The 23,703-nt window shown below is 38.3% G+C and overlaps 1 protein-coding gene across 2 annotated transcripts in view; it reads left to right on the top strand.

The window, feature by feature from the left end:
* RAB2A (RAB2A, member RAS oncogene family) overlaps nucleotides 1–23,703 on the top strand; it is an 89,680-nt gene that overhangs the window by 5,447 nt on the left and 60,530 nt on the right. The window contains exon 1 of one of the 2 annotated variants that reach the window (XM_045075762.1): nucleotides 13,671–13,725. The exons of the other annotated variant lie outside the window; for it this stretch is intronic. Coding sequence (XP_044931697.1) covers nucleotides 13,686–13,725 — 40 coding nt within the window. The 5' untranslated portion in view covers nucleotides 13,671–13,685. Of the gene's footprint in view, nucleotides 1–13,670; nucleotides 13,726–23,703 lie in introns of those variants that run through there. 2 annotated transcript variants of the gene reach the window in all.

Genomic DNA, 23,703 nt, shown 5'->3' with positions numbered 1-23,703 from the left:
TAGTCATCTCCCTTTTAATTCCTACTGAACTTCTCAATACAAGCAACTTGGGTCTTATCCTGAAGATGCTGTTTAAGAAGACCTGCAGTGAGTCCTGGACTTCTATATTTTTTAAAAGCACTATTATTTGCTTATTTACTTATTTACTTTTGAAGATTTTATTTATTAGAGAGAGCACAAGCAGGAGGAGAGGGAGAGGGAGAAGCAGGCTTCCTACTGAGCAGGGAACCCGATGTCCAGCTCTGTCCTAGGACCCTGGGATCATGATCTAAGGCAGATGCTTAACCGACTGAGCCACCCAGCGCCCTTAAAAGCACTATTTTTTAGGGGTAGTACTGTGGCATTCCTCTGCAGGTCTGTCATGGGCCTTTTGTGTATATTTTTCTAGAGTTTATCTTTTTTTTTTTTTTCCTGTTGTCAGATTTTCTGCTTTCTGAAATTTAAGTTAATCCATAAAGTATATCCAGGCTGAAGTTATGTGGAACTCTTCATCACATGAGTTTTGGGCACCATCTGTGTAGTAGATCCTTAGGAACCATTCTTCACACTTCTTATAGTTTGTATACAATATCAAAAGGTTTTCACTTTTCATTGCTTCAAAAGATATGTGAGGTTGAGGTTACCATTTTATAAATAAAGAAACTGAGCATCATTTGGGGCGTTACTTTTCTCTTCTCTTGTAAGTTTTTACTCTTCACAGCTATGATGTAGCTCTCTAAATTTCTCCTAGTTTGCTCTTCAAAATTTACCTATTTTCAGGTGTAGCCGACAGTTAGTGTGTGTCTGGTCAAATCTGAGAGAGAAAGGAAGGACATGAGTATTGATGGGTGCATGCCACAGTGAAGCTCTTGGAGCAGGAGAGAGCCTGGTGCAGAGTTTGTGCTTCAGAACATGGGAATGCGTGCTAGGTAGCCTCCACTGGGTGGGCTACCTGCATTGGCCAGTTTGGTTCTTTTTGTTTCAAAAAGGATTTAAGGACATTTATATAAAATTTTGTGATCGTTTTATTCAGATGGGAGAAAGAAGGTACATTAGTTTTGTGTTGCTGTCATAACAAACCACTGTACTCTAAAGCAGCTAAGAGAACACAAATTTATTATCTTACAGTGTGAAAGAAAGTTCTATATAAGTTGATAGTACATAACAGCGTATGTCAGAAGTCTGCCATGTTTCTTAGTGGGCTAACATCCAGGTTTCAGTGGGACCAGGTTCCCTTTTTGAGGCATTCAGGTTGCTTTTTCAGGTTGTTGGTAGAATATACTTTCTTGCAACCGTGCGGCTAAGCTCTTCATTTTCTTGTTGTCATCTGAGGGCGGCTCTCAGCTTGTAGAACCCACTACATACCCAGTTCCTTGGCTTCTGGTCTCCTTCCTCCATTTTCAAGGACAGCAGCAGCCAGCCAGGTCCTCTTCCTGGGTCATCCCATTTCTCTGACCAAAGCTGGGAAATGTTCTCTGTGTGTAAAGACTTGTGTGATTAAATTGGACTTATCTGGATAATCTAGGATAATCTCATCTCAAAGTCTGTAATTTCAATCACATCTGCAAAGTGCCTTTTGCCGTGTAGAGTAACATAGTCACAGGTTCTAGGGAATTAGGGTATAATTTCTTGAGTGGCATCCTTCTGCCTACCACTGAGGGTAAAGGAGAAACAGTAAGTTGAAGTCAGAAGCAGCATTAATACTTGATTTTTTGTGTGCACGTTTTTGAAGTGGGCATTGTATTAAGCTATGCAAAGAGAAAACTCTGCTTATTTACTTTAATTATAGTACGCATTATTTTTTTAAAAGCATGTATGCGTATATTTAATTATTCCTGATCATGGGTCTTGAAAGGCATTTTCCCTCTGATTTCCTCTTTAAAAGACTACAGTGTAGTGTAGTGAAGAATGTAAATATACAGCTAGTATATTTATATATTTATAGGGCCTTTTCTGCTGGTACAGGTCTTCGAATCTGAACAGTAATATCCATGATGAAGGCTCCATTTTACAGGTGAGGAAAGAGAAGCTGTCATATCCCAGAGCTAGGAACTGACTAAACTGGAGTTTGGAATTTGAACCCAGGTCTTTCTGACTCCAAAGTCCATACTCTCCTGTATCATAGGTATTTCTGGATTCCCACAAATTCCATTCAGACCTCTTTTGTTGGCCTCAGTCCCCTTTACTAAAAGATACCACATCCACTTAGACAAAATGGGGATAAAGGATAAAATAACAGTGAAGTCCTCTATAAAACAAGAATAAAGTCCTTTCTTTGCTCCTTACCAGCTATATGAGCTTAGGCAGCATCTTTCATCTGCCTTGTTGTCCTCATCTATAAAACGGAATGAATAAATGAGATAAGATAAGTAATAGTGACTTGAATGAGAAATGGTTACTGTTTCATCTTAACTTTATGTGCTGCTTCTTGAAATGTTACCATAATTTCCTGATGTCCATTGAAAGAGTAACACAAACTTGACCAGTGCTATGTAGGTTTGAGTGATGCTGTTCATAGCAAAAATAGTCTTTTGTCCCCTGTGAATCCTAACATGTTCATCTTCCCCCCCATCATCCCTGGTTAGCTTACTAGTTGGTGGCCAGCTGATACTTTGAGACATCTACTATCCTTGATCTAATTGTTTCTTTCTAACTGTATTGTGTTTTCTTGCACTTACTATATTTTCCCTGTATTTGTTTGCATGTAGCAGAAACTTTTTATGGAAGGCTCCTTATCGTATCAACATTGTTTTAACAGGATCCAAAGTTGTTCAAGATACATTCTATTCCAGGTGTATTTATATATATTTAGCACCTTTGCTTAATCTAGTCTACATGATCATTCAAGTCCACTCATGATTCAGAAGGACTCCGTAGGGTTTTGTTCTAGAAGGACCTGTTTGATAATAAAAGAACAGAAACCTACTCCTACAAATCTGCTAGCTCAGGAAAAGAAGTTTTGATAATGATTTAAAGAGTGCCCATAGGAAACTAAGAAAAATTGTAAACAAATGTTAGGGAACTGGTTACTCTGAAATGTTTTCCTCTCATGGCTTCTCTTTCAACCCTTGAGATAATTAGGGATATGTGTTTTTTGGTTTTTTGGGTTTTGTTTACAAAGATTTTATTTATTTTAGAGAGCATGTGCATGCGTGCGTGCATTTGCACACAGGAGAGCACAAGCAGGGGAGAGGGGGAGAGGATGAAGGAGAAGCCAACTCCCTGCTGAGCAGGAAGCCAGGTCCTTTGGCGCTCTGTTCCTCTATTCCTGGGGCCTGGGATCATGACCTGAGCTGAAAGCAGACGCTTAACTGACAGAGCCACCCCTGCTTCATGTGGTTTTTTTGTTTGTTTGTTTTTTAAGATTTTATTTTATACCAGTGTGGGGCTCAAACTCACAACCCTGAGATCAGAAGTTATATGCTCTACCAACTGGGACTGCCAGGCACCCCTTGTGTTTTTTGTTTTAAACATGGTTTTTTGTTCCTTTTGAACAATGTTTTTATTATTGATTTCTGACTTTATTCACATAGGTAAGAGCATGTAGACTATGTTGATTATTTAGTTTTTTAAGCTAATTTTGTAGCCAGTTACTTGGTTAGCGAGTGTACATATTCTGTGTGTGCTTGAAAAGTGTACTGTTGGTTCATGGTTGGTTCTGGTTTCCATACATGTTCATGAGATGAGACTTACTATCTGTATATTCTTGATAGTCCCTTGAGTTTTGGGGTAAGATGTTAGTATCTATTATGACATGGTTTTGTTTTGTTTTTAGTTTTGTCAGAGTGTTTTTTTTTCCCTCCAGTAAATTTGAGGGCTGATTTGTAAGGTATTTATGGGGCTCAGGTCTTCACAGCTTACTGAAGAGTTACTCTTTGTCATTAATTTACTCTTTACTTTTTACATACTGCGGAGTTGTTTGTTTGTGTTTTACATATATATATATATATATATATATATATGTATATATATAATATATACATATATATATATTTTTTTTTGGTAGTGCAGTTTTGGGTACTGAAGTGTTTGATATTAATTTTGAATCTTATTTTTTGGTTTATATTTGCCTAGTATAGACTTTTTCATCATTCTCTTTTCTTTGGAAAAGAAAGAAGGGTTTATTTTGTTGTGCTTTGTTTAGGAAACAAATATTACAGATACAGTTGAAGCCCTTTGTATATACTCTTCACTGTTCTTTGTCGCTAGAGGTAACCACTCTCCTGAATTTGGTGTTTATTATTTCTATGAAAGTTTCCAAATGATTACTACTTATGTTTGTGAGTATTTGTAAACAGTGTATAATCGTTTATGTATCTTTTCAACTTTATATTAATGAAATTTTACTGTACATGCTCTCAAACTTTTTTGTTCGATATTATTTTGGGAAATTTATTGGTATTAATATATTTTGTTCTATTTTATTGGTATTAATTGCTAGGTTAGTTTAATTTTAACTACATTCTGTTGGTTTAATTTAATTATATCCTATTGTTTGACTATACCACAATTTTCCCACTCTTTTCCCCTAAGGAAATTTTAGGCTGAGTTGTGTGTCATCTTATAAAAGACAGTATGGGGCACCTGGGTGGCTCAGCAGCTATCTTCGGCTCAGGTCATGATCCCAGGGTCCTGGGATGGAGCCCTGCATCTGCTTCCTGCTCAGCCTGCTTCTCCCTTTGGAGTTCACCCCACTTGTATTCTTTCTGTCAAAGAAATAAAATTAAAAAAAAAAAGAAAAAATAGTATACTATGTGGATTTTTTGGTGTGTGCCTCCTTGAACATATATGCTGAGTTCTGGAGCCACACCTTGAAGTGGAATTGTGGGTGCGAGGTGTGCACATCTTTTGCTTTATCTGTGAATCTGTGAATCGAAATCATTCTTTAATCAGTTAAATCTCACTCTTGTTCTTTCAGCCCTTTTTTTTTTTTTAAAGCTTGTGTTTTTTATAAAGCCCATTGCTGTATTATTAAAAGATTCAGTCTTAGAGGCTTTTACTAGGAGAATTTAATCATTTATGTATGTATATATGTTTTTTTAAGTGGAGCCCATCACAGGGCTTGAACTCAGTACCCTAAGATCAAGAGCTGAGCCAAGATCAGGAGTTGGACACTTAACCTCCTGAGCCACCCAGGCACCCCAATCTTTGATGAATTTGAATTAATTTATACTATCAGGTCCCACACTTGTTCAGTCATATGGGCAGGGATCAAGACATAGATCATAAGCATGTCCCTTTGCCATGATCTTTTGGATAAGGCGGGCACTGTGTCCTGTTAATGTCCTAACTCTGTCCTACATAGGAGGCAATATGGTGGTCAGATTTCCCAAGCATATATAATGTCATCTATTATATTCCTATATATGTAATGTCACCTATATATTCTTTTTAGGACAATGTAGAAAGAGTCTAATGGAAAGAGGATACCTGTCACTAATTCCTATTCATGCAAATGAACAATGAACTAAAATTCCCGAGTTTCCTGTTTGTGAAATGAATAAAGTACCTGCCAGGTGCACCCTGTAGACTTGTTCATCAGTGCTGTGGGGTTTTGGTTTTTCGTTCTTTGTTTTTTTCCCCCAAACTTTATAGCTGTCTTTGAAATTCAAGTGTCAGTAATTTGTCTCCCTTCATTTATTTACAGTTGATATGTCAGTGTAAGTGGTATGTTCACGCTTGTTCTGTGGGCCCCGGTGTTGCTAATGCCGATGAATAATTCCTTTAGCATTTGTCCCCCTTAGCAATAATTTTGTGCATCTAGGAGGGAAATAGAGTTGATCCTTGAATAGTGTGGAGACTAGGGGCACCAACCCCCACACAGTCAAATCCACATATGACTTTGACTCCTCTAAAATGTAACTACTAATTTGTACTGTTGATCAGAAATCTTACCAATAATATAAACAGCCAATTCACAAATATTTTTTATGTTGTATGTATGATATACTGTATTCCTTTTTTTTTTAAAGATTTTATTTATTTATCTATTTATTTATTTGTCAGAGAGAGAGAGAGCGAGCGAGCGAGCACACAAGCAGGCAGAGGTGGCAGGCAGAGGTAGAGAGAGAAGCAGACTCCCTGCGGAGCAAGGAGCCGGAGACAGGACTTGATCCCAGGACCCTGGGATCCTGACCTAGGCTCAAGGCAGCGGCTAAACCAATTGAGCTACCCAGGTGTCCCTATATACTGTATTCTTAAGATAAAGTCAACTAAAAATAAAATGTTATTAAGAAAACCATAGGAAAGAGAAAATACATTTACAGTACTCTCTTTATTGAAAAAAATCCATGTATGGACTTAAGCAGTTCAAACCCATTTTGTTCAAAGGTAGACTGTAGTAGGTTATTCTAAGTCCTCTGTGGTCATTTTAGCCTAGACAGCACTCTTGAAAATTTTCCAAGAGCCTAGTATTTGTAATTCCAATATCTTGATTACTTCAGGGGCTCCTCTGCTTGTTACCTTGGTGAAGTTCAAACATCTTCAGCTTCAGTTTTCTCATCTAGAAAAAGACAGCAAGAATGCCTGCTCTATCTACAGGATTTTTGTTATTTGAAGTAAAAAAAGGTGTGCAGGTCCCTTTTAAGCTGCAAAGTACTTTATTAATAGTAATATCTTAGAGATAATTTTTCTAATTGGTTGAGCATCCTAAAATTAATTAAGTGGGGGAGGTCTTGTCTATAGAAAAAGCGATTCATTGTGCTGACTTCAAACTGTAATTACTTGAGTTGAAGGAAATAAGATCACGTGTTAATATGCAAAATGGCGATTCTTTGATCCTGAAATTTTCTTTGGACTCCCTAAAGGAAAGTCATTTCCTATCTCATACCCTCACAGGCCTCTTGAGATTAAGAATAATATCAAGTAGGAGGTACTCTTTTTCAGTAGTCTTCAGGAAAAAGATGTTAAGATCAGTAGTTGTTTCCTCAATTTTTTCCATACCCACTCTTGGTACCTTGAGATACCTTGAGGTACCTTGATTTTGAACTCCTTTGGAAAGAGGCAGTTTTTTTTAGGTTTACAGAAGTCTTCAGTGTAATGAATCGATTGATCAAAGGTTATCTTTTTATCTCCTTGGACAAAGTATTATTAGTTTAGTTTAGTCTTAACCATTTCAAAGGTCAAAGTAAAAGTACACGTTTCCAAAATTATTTATGCTCAAAGCTTTACTTAACTGGATATAAAAATTAATAAATATGGAAATGAGTTATTAATTATAAATTAAAGCAGTAATCGTATACTTGGTGAATTGATTCACCTGTCTTTAAAGTAAAAGTATGTGTTAACACTTTTTCAGTAATACAACCTTTGGTATAAGGTGAAGAAGTTCTACTGGTTTCACTGCTAAGTGGATTTTTAAGTGGCTGAATAAATGGATCCATGAAGGGCTGCCCTTGTAGGCAAGCTGGAAGGAGCATGCTGCTGCATTCAGTCCTGGTTTTTTTTAATTTTATATTTGTAACAACTTGGATAAAATCCAATTTGGTTGAAAGAGCTAATGTGTGGATTAGAATCCAAAACGACCTTGACAGGCAGAACGATTGACTAAAGTTAGCAAAATGGAAATTAATGAAATTAAAGCCTTGTATTTACTGTAAAAACAACCATACAGGGGCACCTGAGTGTCTCAGTCAGTTGAGCATGTGACTCTTGATTTTTGGCCCAGGTCACGATGTCATGGTCATGGGATCGGGGCCTGCATTGGGCTAAGTGTGAATTCTGCTTGGGATGCTCTCTCCTGAAATAAATATATAAAATCTTAAAAAAATAAATAAATAAAAACAACCATACAAATATAAGATGGAGGTCACCTGGTAAATAGCACACGTCTAAACACTTAAACTTTTACATGACTTGGTTCAGTATGAGTCACAGGATTGATAAAGCCAACAAAGGAATAAATGTGATGCTGGATTAGTAAAAGTATAATGTACAGATAAGGCAGATTATAATTCTGCTCTACAACACAATTATGAAAATTTGTTTTAGAGGGATACTACACATTGTAGCTTGCTCAGAAGACCAGTCAAGATAGTATGAAAGCTATATCAACCATGATATTATAGGAACAACTAACGGAAACATTTTTTTAAGATTTTTATTTATTTGAGAGAGCCGGGGTTGGGGAGGAGAAGGTGCACAGGAGCAGGAGGGAGGGACAGAGGGAGAGGGAAAAGTGGACTCTCCACTGAACAGGGAGCCCCATTCGAGACTCTGTCCCTGGACCCTGGGATCATGAACTGAGCCAAAGGCAGATACTTAACCAACTGAGTCACCCAGGCTCGGGAAACATTTTTGTTTGTAACTGCCCCCCCTCCACACAAATAATAGAAACATTTTAATCTAAAATAGAGAAGATCTAAAGGAGCACATAATAATGACTTTTAACACTTGGGTATTTAAATAAAAGAGACTTAAGCCTACCCTTTGTGGCTTTTCATGGGCAGAACCAGGACCATGAGTAAAGGAGATAGATTTGGACTCCCTATGAAATGGAAAGAGGTAGGGAGCACCTGGCTGGCTCAGCTGGAAGAGCATGCAATTCATGGTCTCGGAGTTATGAGTTCAAGGCCCATACTGGGTATAGAGATTACTTAAAAATAAAAACAAAAATTTTTTTTTAAAAAGATGGAAAGAGCTTGTTAAGTTGTGAGTTGGTTTGTTACTGGAGTTGTTCAGATAGAGGTTTGATTGACACATATTAGGGCTTGGAGGATGGCATTTATGTGAAGATTAGAGGATTGGATTCATTTTAATTCTTTTGGTTTTGTTTTTTGGGTTTTTTAGAGAGAGTGTGGTTGCACACACATATGTGTTAGGGGATGAGGAGGAGAGGGAGAGAGAAAATCCCAAGTAGGCTCCGTGCCCAGTGTGGGGCATGGTGCAGGGCTCAATCCCACAATCCTAAGATCACTACCTGAGCGGAAATCAAGAGTTAGACACTCAGCCGAGCCGTCCAGGTGCCTCTCATTTGTTTTTATTTTTTAAAATTAATTAGTTTATTTATTTGACGGAGATCACAAGTAGGCAGAGCGGCAGGCAGAGAGAGAGGAAGGGAAGCAGGCTCCCTGCTGAGCAGAGAGCCAGATGCAGGGGCTGGATCCCAGGACCCTGGGATCATGACTTTTAGCCAAAGGCAGAGGCTTTAACCCACTAAGCCACCAGGCGCCCCTGTTTTTATTTATTTTTCATTAAAGATTTATTATTTGAGAAAGAGTGCAAGAGCACAGAAGGAGGGGGAAAGAGAATCCCAAGCACACCCCATGCTGAGCACAGAGCCCCCACTCAACGCTCGATCCCATGACTCTGAGATCAAGCCAAAACCCAAGAGTCAGACAGTGAACCACCTGTGCCACCCAGGTCTCCCCAACCTCGTTTTTGTTTTTAAGGACATTTAAGATACTATGTGGGCAGTCCTTGAGCTAGAGTTAGAAAAATGAATAGAACTATCTTATCCTACTGGGAAGACGAATTTGCCACAGTAATTACAAGACAATGTAATGCACTAGGCACAAAGTACTGAAGGAACATGGAGAGGATTCATTCTAATTGCAGTGAATGGCTCATAACATACTCAGATTTTCAGCAAACATTTATTGAGCACCAATGTGTGCTGAGTGCTGTGCTTTGGCTTTCATATATGTTCTCACAATAATCTTAGGTACCTACTGGCTCCATTTTACAAATTATACATCAGGTATGATATCATCAGACATGGTCTCATTTGTTTGAATAATTCCCTCACCTAACAACCCTCTAGAATCAGTTTTTATTTTTGCCCCTATTTTTTGTATTTGTTATGTGGAGAACAGAGAATTGAACTGAGCTCCTTGCAGTCAGGTTGAACAGAGTGTATGTAGCAGGATAGGGTTTTTGTCAGCATTCTGTGGCGACTGAAGACTAAAGGAGACCTGGGGACCGTACTGTGAAGAGCACTGTGTGGCACTGAGTTGGTTTGCTTATCCTCTGGATAGCTTCACAGAAGCCTTATTCCCCATCTCTCAGTGGTGTAAATCTCTACCCTTCACTCAGATTTCTGGCGGGAATTAGTGATCCCTTTCCACCTTGTAGTCTTGTTTTCTTTTTTGGCCTCCCCCCCCCATTCTTTCCGGCTTCAGAAAGAATTTACCTTAGGAATGGAAAAACTATGTTGGATTTGAGCATGGATATGTGAATTTTTGGCCTTAGCTATGAGTAAATCTTGTTAAAAAGTACTACTGATTAGTATTCTTGAGCAGCTCTTAGGAGTTTTAAAAAAAAGGAAATCAAAATCTTCTCATAGCACATAATTTTACTCACAGGCTCTCATAATTTTCTCTGCAGACCGAAATTTAATATAACTATTTTTGGTCACACAAGAAATTTTGCTAATTATTTAAAAGCCACATCAATATGGAGATTGTTAGACAAGGCCCATTAAAATATTGCTTATGTAGTGTTTGATGCAAAAATAGGTACTTCTCTATGTATTTTTTAAATGGTCTAAGTAATAAATGCTTATGATAAAAGATGAAAATATTCAATCACTTTAAGTATGGTGAACAGTGGTTTTCTGTATCCTTCCAGAAATTTTCTATCCATCTGTAAGCTTGTGTGTATGGGTGTGTCCCAGTTTTAGCAGTAGGATTATACATTTAGTACTGTTCTACGCCTTTATTTTTTTTTTCTCCTGAGGGTACATCTTAGGTGTCTTAACATATCACATATATAAATCTATCATTCTTTCTAAACACCTGCATAGCTCAACCATAATTTATTCAGTTCCTGATTCTGTTATTCCTGGTCTGTGGTAGGTAGCAAACAGCAGAAACCTACTGTGGTTAATCTAAGCAGATTTCAGGGGCACCTGGGTGGCTCAGTGGGTTGATCCTCTGCCTTCGGCTCAGGTCATGATCTCAGGGTCCTGGGATCGAGCCCCACATCGGGCTCTCTGCTCGGCAGGGGGCCTGCTTCCTCCTCTCTGCCTCCTCTCTGCCTGTGTCTCTGCCTGCTTGTGATCTCTTTCTGTCAAGTAAATAAATTTTAAAAAAATTTAAAAAAAAATCTAAGCAGATTTCATTAGAAAGATTGAATGTTCATAGATTGATAGGAAAGCAGTATAATCTGGCCTGAAAATGGCAAAGCCAAGGAAGGCAAGGCACAGTCAAATTCCTGCTGTCGGTATATCCTGCTGAAGAAGATACTGGGGACATATCAGTGGTCTCTCATCTCCACTGTAGCCACCATGGATTCTCTATGGTCCCTGATACTGGAGCATTCTTTCAAGATTCCAGATTCTGGACAAGAACATCTGATTGGCTGAGTCTAGATTACATGTTATGTCCTAGCTGCCGGGGAGTTCAAAGAAAAGTGCTCTGATGCTGGGTCGCCAGAAATAACCAATGTTCATCTAGACCTGTTGATGAATGTTGTTATACACAGTATAACACAGTTCTTGCAGGCTTGTGTAAGAAGTAAAATCTGTGGCCGACTAGGATTTGTATTTGTATTTTGATAGATACTGCCAAATCACCTTTTATTAAAAATAGTGGACTTAGAAAGAATATCTGATTTTGAGTGTGGTATATATTTTGTGTACTTAATTCAGCAGGCTAATCTCAACATTGTCTGTGTTGACTGATGCCTAGTCTGTGTTTAGGAATTTAGCAGTTCTATTTAGTTGCTATTATCATGTGCTTTCTTGGGCTCTTGCCGGTTTCATGTAGCAGCTGCATGAAATAGTTCTTTTTGCTTATAGTCTTTAACTTTGATATCATTTATATCATGGCATACTACTTAGAGATCATGTAAAGTAAATTTATTTTATAAGTGTCATGTACACTCACATCACAAAGCACCTTCTTCCATAACATCATGGAAAAATACCCTCTACAAGCTACTTCATTGAAATGTGATTTTGAGATGCTGCAGTTCTTATTTGGAATCTTTGCTTATGAAAGGATTAGGAAAATGATCAGATTAAAGTGTAATATACCTGATCTGTTAACTGAAACTTGTTGGGATAAAGTTAGTGTCAAGGAAACTATGTTTATTTTTTTAAACCTTTTTTCCTTATTACATTTCTGCCCTGTCAGTCATTTAGTTACAGAGTATTCCCTTCTTTCTCTTAGTATTACTACTAGTAATACCTGGAAAGTGAGATAACATTATTTTTAGTTAGGAAAGATATTGGTTGCAGTCTGTCGGAAAGAATAAATTAAGGAGGTTGGGTGGTAGAGTGGAAAAATACGATTTATGGGGCACCTGGGTGGCTCAGTCAGTTGGGCACCAGACTCTTGATTTTGGCTTAGGGTGTAATCTGAGGGTTGTGAAATTGAGCCTCAGGTTGGTCTCTGTGCTTAGCACAGCTCTTCCCCTCTTCCCCTCTGCCCCTCCCCTCACATTTTTTTTCTCTCTCTCTCTCAAATAAATAAATATTATTTATTTATCATTCCTGCTTTACTAATCTCACAGGCTTAGTATCATGGTTTGATAAGATTGCATGCAAGGAAGGAGCATAGTTAGACCTGCAGACTGTCAAAAGCCACGCAGATATTTTAAATAAGACAAAAGTATATTAGCATAAAGCATAACTTGATTACAGGAGTCCTTAGATGCAATAAAAAAGAAAGGAAGACTGTCTGTATTGAAGTGAGTCCTTTGGGTATTTGGCAGGTGGCATGTAGCCCATCTGTTCCAAGCCAGGTAATTGCCGAAGGTGCTAAGTGGAAACCAGGATAACAATGTTTTGGACTTTGCTGTGGGGGACCTATCTTTAGTATTTTCAGTTATTTATGTTAATACCAACTGTGCAGGGGCTTCACATTAGTTATAACTGAAAAAGTAAACTGAAGAGGATTTGCCACTGAAACCAGCATTTTTTTTTTTTGGCTATATGTAAGGGCACTGGTTATTGAACTTCACCCATCAGCAACATCTGGACAACTTGGTGAAACACAGATTGCAGGGCTTCACCCCAGTTTCTGATTCAATAAGATGGGGCTGATCATTTGCATTCTAATAAGTTTCCAGGTAATACGTAAGCTTCTGGTATGAGAACCATATTTTGAGAATCTGTTTTTTAGGGAAACCATATAATTTATCATATTAGCTGATCCATAATTTATTAGGGAAACATGAGTTACTGAGCCTTCCCCGGCAAACCAGGGTATAGGGTTTTTCCCAGTTTTACTGGGAGAATCTTTTTACAGAGAGGTTTCTGTAATAGAATTATCACCTGCTGGTTGACTCATGATACCTAAGTTTTATTTATTTATTTGTGTCGGTAGGTACATTAAATTCCCAAAAGATGATTCAGTCAGATTTTCCCCTTGATCTCTGTCCTTTTAAATGTTAATTAAAAGAGAATATAAGTATTCTGGATTCTTCAGCTGACTTATTTTGCCGTGAATGATAGCAAAAGTATTGTAGATGAGTTCTTTCAATGGATGTGTGGTTGGATTAGACACTAGAGAGTAATTTCCAAGTTTGTTTTTGTCAGTCATGGTAAGAAGTATTTGATTGCTCAGGGTTCAGATATGTGTGTAAGTGCATATATCTCTTTAAAATAGAAGTTTCTAAATAGTATTTATGCTTGTATAGTATATACAGTCTCATATTTGCTGTTTTCTAGGTCTTTTTTTATGCTGGTTGTGATCCACTAAATTGATTCCATGATGTAACTGGTTACAGTCTACTGGTTAAAAAACACAGCACAGAGGACCTCTATGGTTCCAGCAAATTGTGGTACTCTTAAAATTCTGAGAGGTAATTGTACTTCAGTGTTCTTCATTCTGATGTTTCTCAAACACTCCAGCCATTTACCAACATTAAAATAGGTGGTGGTGGGGGGAAGCCCCATGAGTTGGGAAGAAGAAAGGAAAGGTATGTTATTTTTAGCACATGGTGCTGCCTTACTTCCTGTTAGATCTAGTATTTGATCATTTATTCCCTATGGAAAGTAGCAAATGCTTCATTTTATTTTACAATTTTTTAAAATTTAAATTGTATCTGGCTTTGTAGTTTTTGAACATATTGCACTAAAAAGCAAAAACAAACAAAAAAACACCTAGGCCTTCTCTGAGAAAATCTAACCTTGGCTCATATTCAGAATCCCTCCACTTTACCAACTTAAATTTGGTTTGTCTTAATGAAGGATCTGTTAACCATACTGGTTGGATCAGTCAGAGTTGAGCTAGGAGACTGAAACCACACAGGAATTTGCATAGGGAAAGTCTAATGTAAAGAAACATTAACTATATCATGGGATTAGAGTAACAGGGAATTGGCTTAGCGGTAAGGAGAACTCTAAAGAGTACAATAACAGCAGATAGAAGACCCAGTCAGAGCATGGAAGGAAGGAGCCAATCTGGCATCCAGACCTTCTTGGAGGGGCACGGCTGAGGCCCACTGAGGGGCTGTGATGGATTGGAAAGCTGCCCTCTGTGTGCTGTGGGAAGCCTTCCATGGAGAGGAGCTGTGTTGGGACCTTCATGGGAAGCAGCCTGAAGGAGTGCTGGGGGAAGTTGGCTGCGGAGAGGTGCGGAGTGCTGCCTTCTGCTGATGACACTTGCTGTCACGCCAGCTGGCATGGGAGAAATGTTCTAGTGTCTCCAGCAGGGCAGTGAAGGTTTGGAGCTAGGAGGCGCTTGATTGATAACTCATGTACACACTAAAAAGCTGAACTTTTCAGAGGAAAATTACACTTAAGTTAGGGGCTGATGATAGAGATGGAATTCTGATTCAGCACAGTCAGGTTTTCATTCTCTAAATATCTGAAAAATTCACTGTTGAGTAAAAAATTTTTGACTTATTATTTTTTGAGAAATTGATTTTTTTAAACGTAGATTAGAGTTTGTCGCATCATAGAAATGACTAGTCTCACTTTGTGACCTTTTCAGTGAGCATGCGGTATATTAATCTAGTATTCACTGAGCATCTGTCTTCTAAACTGGGCCACAGTGCAGGTGGTTTTCAAAATACAAAAAGGTGAATATTACTGCCCCTGAAGGAGGAAGGTGGATGCGTAAACTGATAATAAAAGTATAACATGATAAGTGGTTAATGAAGTATGTATAGAGTACTGTGGTCTTAACACGGGATAAAGTGTCAGCCCCCTTTCAGCGCTGGGGAAGGAAAAAGAAGCACAGACATGTGATCTGCATGCTATCTCCTGTATTCCTCAAAATAGCCTTATGAATAAAGTGGGTGGTATGATTACCATTATACAAAGAAGCAAACAAGGTCTGGAGACCTGAAACAGCTGTTCCTTCCCATGTCACACACAGGATCTTAATCTAGTCCAGAAGATTTGTTATCTCTTAAATTAGTGGTGTACTTTGAAATGCAGAAGGCTTCACAATTTAAGTTTCTAAATGTAAAGCACGGGACTACTACTGTGAAGGATTTAAAAAGTGAAGTAAATATGCCCCTGCCTTTAAGGGGTATATAGTCTAGCAGTGCTGATTAAATGTGATAAAGGCTCTGATGTAGGTACTGAAGAAAGCTTGGAATTTCATGAGAAGTTGCAGAATGCAAAATGCCTGTCTTCCTCCATGGAAATCTTAGGTAGGGTAAGATGACATTTGAAAGAAAAAAATTTGAGCATTGAAAGAAAAGAGAGAAAAAAAAGATGGCATTTGAGCTGGTCCTTGAAAAATGGGTAGAGTTTAGACAAGTAGAAATGGTAAATAAACAAAATGTAAAAATAGGAGGGAAAAAGTTGTCATTTATCATGTATCTTTCAAGTGCCACACCTTGTAGTTCCTCAGTATAAACCTTCCAATTTATAGTATAGTTTCCTGTCAGACAATTACTAATATAAGACTGGAAAGATAAATTCATTAAACATATTGGACTTAGGCTGTGATACAGTGTGGTTGAATTTGAACTTTAATCTGTAGGCAGTAGAAAAGGTAGACTTTTTTAAAAGAAAAGAATACCAGACTGGAGTTATGATTACATTAGGAACTAAATATACATGTGTATATATTCAGATTATCATACAGTGGCAGAGACATTCTGGACGTTACATGTAATTCTTTCTTTCTGTCTTTTCTCATCCATCCCTGGTGCAGCCATATGTAGGACAGATTCGGAAGCCGGAGCATATATAGTTAGGTGGTTATTATAGCGGTCCAGGTAGGAGGTAATAAAGGTCTTACGTAGGGCAGTGGTAGTGAAAATGATGAGGTGGTTACTGGTGAGAATTGGAATTAACAGAGATTAGAGAAGGACATTGTAGGGAGTGAAAAAATTAAAGATGAAGGTAATTTTTCCTTTTCAGAAGACTACTTCAGATACAGGCTATTTTCCATTTATTTTTAAATATAAAGTAGTAAGTACACATAACAATGTTAAAGCACTGTGAAGGGCAGAAGATTGGCTATGGGCAACAGGACATGGTGGTGAAAGATGACGACAGAAAAAAGAAATGGGTCAGTGGTTAAAATCTTGGTAAGGTCCACTCCGCAAAGCAGTGGACTGACTATGCATAGTGTTGTCCTTTGGAAGAGTGTAGTGTGGAAACAGAAGGAGATGGTTACTTTGCAGTGGAGAAACCTATCAAACTACCTCAGGCAAGTGACCAAGGTTAATGTCAACAGTAATCAGTCATGTGGTTGGTATGTACTCATGTAATGATAGTGGGTACCTTTGTAGAGGTGAGATAATGTATCTCTGTGATCTTCCTTGCAAACTTCAGTAACTCCAGTCAGCCATGGGGGAAAAGTGAGACAGATCCCAATTTGAGGGTACACTCTGCAATGCCTTCACCATACTCCTCAAAGCTGTTATGGTCTTCAAAACGGGGAAAATCTTGAGCAACTATCATAGCATAGAAGAGCCTAAGGAGACAACATCACCAGATGTTGTATGAGTCTTCTCTGGGATCCTGGGGCAGAAAAAGGACAGTAGGTGAAACACAAGGGGAAAAACTCAAAACTTGGGGAGAGGTAAAAGCATAGAGTGCAGGGTAAAGATTGGCTATGAAGATAAGGCTTCTTCACTCACTATTATGTGTCCATCATAGGTCCTCAGCAAATAGTGGCTGCATAAATAGTAGGGTTGGAGCTCTTCCTAGCCGGTTTTTAGAATGAATTGTGCTCCTCAGTGAAGCCTGACTTCATCTTCTGGTCTTGAGCTCAGCCATACCCAGGGCAGGTGAGGTCGTCATAGGTCATCAGTGTTCTTCCTCCCCAGCATTTATGGCAGAGGATATTGTTTTTTTCCCCTGAAACCCGGCAGTTATATTGTTTATTTTATACACACAGCGAGAAAGTCTTCATATTTTAAAATCAGAAGAATACCTAACTCACTTTGTGAAGGTAGGTATGTATTACAGAAGCTTCCGAGTGGTTATGGCACTTGAGTTAAGTTGCAAAGATGAGTAGCTGTTAGCTAAGTGGAACAAAGTCACCGAGTATTGGGGAAAGAACATTTAAAGTATGCTAGATGAATGTGTGCAAACAGCAAGATGTGTAAGAAATACTGGCATTATCTGCTTTAGTCATTTTCATTTTTGGTCTCATCCCAGAAGTATTTAAAGTATTTAAGGTACTTTAATATTGTAAAACCAAAGATACAGAAATGGGAGTAGATGATTTGCTTCAAGAGAAGTATGGCTGTATCCCAATAACGTCCTATTTCCTTTCACTTTATCAATTCTTTTCTTTCTTTAAAGCTTTATTTATTTATTTGAGAGAGAGAAAGCACACACGAGTGTGAGCATGAGCACAGGCGAGCATGTGTGCTGTGCGCATGCTAGTGGAGGGAGGGGCAGCAGGGAAGAAGAGATGCAGACTCCCTGCTGAGCACGGATTTCCCCATGCAGGGCTTGATCCTGCCACCCTAAGATCATGATGTGAGCTGAAATCAAGAGTCCGACACTCAGCCAACTGAGCCATCCAGGTGTCCCTCACTTTATTGATTCTTTAGCAACTCTTTCAGCCTTGTCAGCATAATTGTTTCCATTCCTTCCATTTTCAGGGAAAAGAGATCTTGCATTTTGAAAGCTACATCTTCTTGGAAACTTTCTTTAATTTGTTTTTATTACTAATTTATTTATACTAGTGTCTGGTCTATAGGAAGTACTCCATAAATATTAAAAAAAATTTTTTTTTTTTTTAAGATTTCACCTATTCATTTGACAGAGATCACAAGTAGGCAGAGAGGCAGCCAGAGAGGGGGGGAAGCAGGCTCCCTGCTGAGCAGAGAGCCCGAAGTGGGGCTCGATCCCAGGACCCTGAGATCATCACCTGAGCCCAAAGCAGACGCTTAACCCACTGAGCCACCCAGGCGTCCCTCTGTAAATATTTTTTTGAGTGACTGTCTCTTAACCTTTCCACCTAGCCTTCACTGACAGATTTCTCAAATAAATGTTCTATATCCCCTGTTTTCTCTTCCCTTACTGCTCTTAATATTTCTGGTGTTTGAGGCACTTACAGATTATAGTAGGAATTATTACAGATGATGTCAACAAGCCTGGAAGACTAACAACAGGAAAGTCCCAGGAGGAGGAATGAAAAATGACTCTTCATACGTGTATTGGTTTCCTAGGGCTGCTGTAACAGATTATCACAAACTTGTTTTAGGGCTTGAAACAATGGAAATCTCTTCTCTTGTAGCTCTGGAGGCCAGAAGTCCAGAATCTGGGTATCTGCAGGGCTGCTGTCCCTCTGAAGCCTCCAGGGAAAATCCTTCCTTGCCTCTTGTAGCTTTTGGTGGCGGCCTAACTCAGTCTCTGCCTCTGTCTTTGCATAGCCTGTCACCTGTATCTGTCTTTGTCTCCCACTGTCTTTCTCTTATGAGTACATTTGTCATGTGATTTAGGCCCCAGACAAAATCCAGACTGAAATTATCTCAGAATATATATCCTAATTATATCTGCAAAGATCCTTTTCCTATATAAGGTCCCTGATTCTAGGGTTTAGTACTTGGACATACCTCTTCAGGGGCCACTCTTCCGCCTACTACAATAAGGAACCAGATCAGTATCTAATTGAATTAGTTGAGAGGATTGCTATCTTAGGAAGGACAATGTATGGAGGGTCAATAGGATAAGAACAACTCTGAAATCATTTTATTTGAAAGAATATCATAGATTTGTGAATATTTTCTTCAGTTAATTTTAGAAGATAATGTGTTTAAAATTTTGAACTCAAGATTGGATGGGTTTGGTGGGAGAGTTGTTCCTTAGCTGTAGTTATCTTGAAGAATCCTCAATATTTTTATTAAAACTTTTTGAATTTGTAAGACTTGAAAATTTTGAGCCTTATGATAGAACTTTGAAGTAGGAATACTATATATTCTTTTTCCCATTTTACACATGGAGAAATGGAGCATAGTTTCTATATCTAATTTGTACAGGTTCACAGGTTATGAAATGATACAGATGGACTTGAACACTGGTGTTTCAACTGTAAAGCTTGTGTTCTAATATACCATGCTGAGTTTATTAATTTCCTGTTTAAAAAGAGCAGACTTTATTGTTTTTTCTTTACATGTCTTTCAATTTGGAATGTTAGTGCAAAGGAGAGTAAGATTTTCTATGTTGGCTAAATAAGCTACTGATATTTCAGCCAGCTCACATCTCTGAATGATCTGTGTTAGAGGTCTGTCATTTTTTTGGTATGACTTTAAAACATACAGTTCTGAAAAAAAAACAACAAAAAAAAACCCAACAACAAAAACAAAAAATAGTAGGCAGATCAGTAAAACAAGCTAGTTCTTTGAAAAGATCAGTGAAATTGATAAACCTTTGCCAGACTCCTCAGAAGAGAGGCCTCAAATAAACAAAATCATAAAAATAAAATACACAGTTCTTCAGCGGGTTACTTTTAGTCATGAGATAGGCCATTCATTCATGGAACTTTTGTTACATTTTGTTTTTGAGAGCCAAGTGTGGTAGATGAAAATACAGCCATGATTTCAGAATGGTAGTTGGACAAAACTTATCTTCAGTGGTTAGGAATTGGCTCTGGTACTTTTCATACCCTTGCTTTTTTAAATTTTAAATCCATGTGTGTTAATGATTTTTAAAAGTAGAGCCATTGCCAGTTTTTAAAAATGACGTTGAAATTGGTGGAAGTCAATTTAGGCGTAAGCAAATGAACCACCGTAGAATACTTGGCACTAGGCCATTGTTTCATATGGAGAAGGACACACTGCCTAAAAACCACTGGAGGTCTTATTAATTTAATTTTTGTGTCCAAGCAAAGAGTTCCTGAATTAGAAGCTCTGGGGTGGGCTGTAGGAATTCAGTTTAATGAATATTACTTGTAATTGTTTGGCACTCACCTGGTACCTAGGTACTCACTTCTCACCACAGTACAGTCCTACTGAGTAGATGGCAATGTGGACCCAAAAAAAGGAAAAGTTAAGGTGACATCATTGTAGGAACTCTAACAGTGGTATTATTAAGTATATTAATTTGTATTGAAGAATTAATAGCCAAAGCAGTCTTGAGAAAGAAAAAAGCTGGAGGTTTCACCATGTTTCCCGATTTCAAATTATATTACAAAGCCATAGTAATCTAAACAGTATAGTATTGGCATAAAAACAGAGACGAGGATCAATAGAACAGGATAGAGAGCCCAGATAAACCATGCATATATGGTAAATTCACCTACAGCAAAGGAGCCAAGCATATTCCGTGGGGAAAGGGCAGTCTCTTTAATAAATGTCGTTAGGAAAACTAGACAGCCACATATAAAAGCATGAAACTGGACCGCTAACTTACATCATACATAAAAATTAACTCAGAATGTATTAAAGACCTCATTGTAAGACCCAAAACCATAAAACTTCTAGAAGGAAACATGGGCAATAACTTCCTGGACATTGGTCTTGGTGATGATTTTTGAATCTGACACCAAAAGCAAAGCAGTGAAAGCAAAAATAAATGAGTGGGACTGCATCAAACTCAAAAGCTTCTACATGGCAGGGGCACCTGGGTGGCTCAGTGGGTTAAGGCCTCTGGCCTCTGCCTTCAGCTCAAGTCATGATCCCAGGATCCTGGGATTGGCCCCTGCATCAGGCTCTCTGCTTGGTAGCAAGCCTGCTTCCCTCCCTCTCGCTCTGCCTGCCTCTCTGCCTACTTCTTATCTCTGTCTGTCAAATAAATAATAAATAAAACCTTTAAAAAAACAAAACAAAAAAACCCACAAAAGCTTCTACATAGCAGAAAACCCATGGAGGTCAGTGGTTCATCCAAGCCCACCCAGGTAGTGCTTTTAACCACTACATAATGCTGACAATTCAGTCAGAACCTCTGGGGTTGAGACCTGATAACAGATTTGGTGATTTTTTTGGTAAAGATAAAAAACTTCTAGTGGGTAGAAAGTGGGAGCTACTTTACACAGAATGGTCAGGGAAGTGAGAAACCAGCCATGGGAGTCTGTCTGCATGGAAAGAGGGAAGAGAGGATCCTTGAAGGCCTTGCAGGTTCCAGATATAGAATGAAAACCAGTGATAGGATTGGGAGAGGCCACTTTTATGTTTTTTGTTTGTTTGTTTGTTTGTTTTTCTGTTTAATTCTGCTATTACATAAAACAAATGTGTTTTTTAAAACCTTTTTTGCTGGTTCCTCTCTTTCTGTGGCTCTAAGTACTATCTTATGCTGACAGTTCTAAGTTACATCTCCAACCCCAGTATCCTTCCTGAAGTCTAAACTCATATATTCTGTTGCCTACCCAGCCTTACCACTGGGATGTCTAATAAACATCTCAAAATAACTAAACTGGAATTGATAGTCCTTCCTACTCCACTTATAATTTTCCCCCGTCTTCATTGATTCTTCCATTTGATCTGGCAAAAATATTGGAGCCATTCTTAATGCAGTTCTCCCTCTCCCAAAACCCACATCCACACTATCAACAAATTCTCTTGGCTGTGCTTCAGAATGTATATAGAATTCAGTCACTTCAGACCCCCTCCATTGCTCCTGCCCTTGTCCAAGACACCATTTCTTGCCTCATTGAGAAAGCCTCCTTAACCAGCCCCTGCTTCTCTTATCTGCTATACTTAACAGGTCGTTCCCAATGTTGCAGCCACAATGATTGTTTTAGGATTTAGGTGAAATTATATGACTCTGCTCATCAAAACGCTGCAGTGAATTGCCCATTTTATCACAAGTAAATTTTAAAATTCATGGAGTCAGCGTGATCAGACCCTATGATGCCTGCCACCTCATTTCTTAGGGGCAGGGCCCTTCCTTGGTTTCTGAGCAGTAGCCATATTTGGCTTCACGACAGTTTCTCTAACACATCCCATTTACATCTTTTCCTCTAGCCATTTCCTTAGCCCAGAGTGCTCTTCTCTCAGTAAGCCACTTGTCTGTTTCCTCACCTCCTCAAGGCTTGACTTAAATCTCACCTTCCGAGTGAGAGAGCACCTTCATTTAAGCACCACTCTCTTTCCTTCCCTCCAGTATTCCAGGGCCCATATATTAGCTCAGCTTTTTCTCTGTGCCATAACACATAACGCTCTGCACTGCCACGTCCTCTTCAACCCTCCATCCATCCATCCACGTTCCCCACCTCCCCAGTATATACACACACATACAAACATGCTCACAGACATTTTTTTTAAAAAAAAGGTTTTTTCATAGTCTCTTCTCACTCCAGAAGGACAGAGGCCTTTATCTTATTATTTACTGATATCCAAGTTATTTAGCCTTAGAACACAGTACATGCTCAAATATTTCTAGAGAGTTTGAGTTTGGGCATGCATTAGAAGTACATGTGGTTTAAAAAAAAAAAAAGAAGTACATGTGGTTAAACTAAAAATGAATAAAATGTGCTTCCTGCCTTTAGGGAGCCTGAATTACATATAGACATAGTAATAAGTGATAGTAATATTAATAGTAACAAACATTTGTTGAATTCTTTACTGAATTTTATTATGTGCCAGATACTGTTTTAAGCACTTAATGTGTGAACTCATTTAATAATCCCAATAACATATGAGGTAGGTATTATTAGACTACTTTTTACAGATTAGGAAGATGAGGCCCTGAGAAGATAGCTAATTTGAGGTTCTGTTGATAGTGATTGGCAAGGCTGGGGTTGGAACCCAAGGAGTATGGTGTGGCTTTGGAGTCAGAAATTATAACCACTGTGTTATGCTGTTCTTAAGCATTAAATGAGCTGACATGTAAATCGCTTAAAACAATATCTGGCATGAGAGAAGCTTTATATAAGTTTATCTGTTGGGAATCATAAATTTTAAATATTTCAAGGTTCTTGACTATATAATACAGTTACAAAAACATGAAAATATTCATTGGCCACTTTAAGTATTCTTCATTCAATTATCTTTTCTAAGTGTCTCCCCTCAGGTGACTATCATTTTCTATGAAAATGAAGGATGAATCCATTCCGAGTCCCACAAAATATATAGGGTTTCATCAACTATGTAAAAATGTTAGAGCACTGCTTGGATTCCATATAATGCCATTGATGAATGGGGATCTGATATTTACACTAATAAATAGCTGAACAAGAGGAAAGATATGGAGCATGCTTTTAAAGAACTATCTGAATATTAAGAATTAAGAGAGGTTCTTGGGAAAATTGTGAACAAAATCTTGGAGATTTTTGCAAAATTTATACTATAAAAAAGACAAGTATTAAATTAAGGATTTGCAAAGGATGCAAATTACCCTGAACCTCTAACTTGAAAGATACTTTGATTACCTGAAGGTAATCAAATCTTCTTAAAATGAAGAACCAAACAGCACACCTTTTC

Source organism: Mustela putorius, unplaced genomic scaffold, assembly GCF_011764305.1.
Source record: "Mustela putorius furo isolate JIRA1106 unplaced genomic scaffold, ASM1176430v1.1 tig00000151_pilon_pilon_pilon, whole genome shotgun sequence".
Taxonomy (NCBI): Eukaryota; Metazoa; Chordata; class Mammalia; order Carnivora; family Mustelidae; genus Mustela; species Mustela putorius.
Note: the sequence above shows the minus strand (reverse complement) of the source record. Positions and strands in the feature narration are given on the sequence as shown.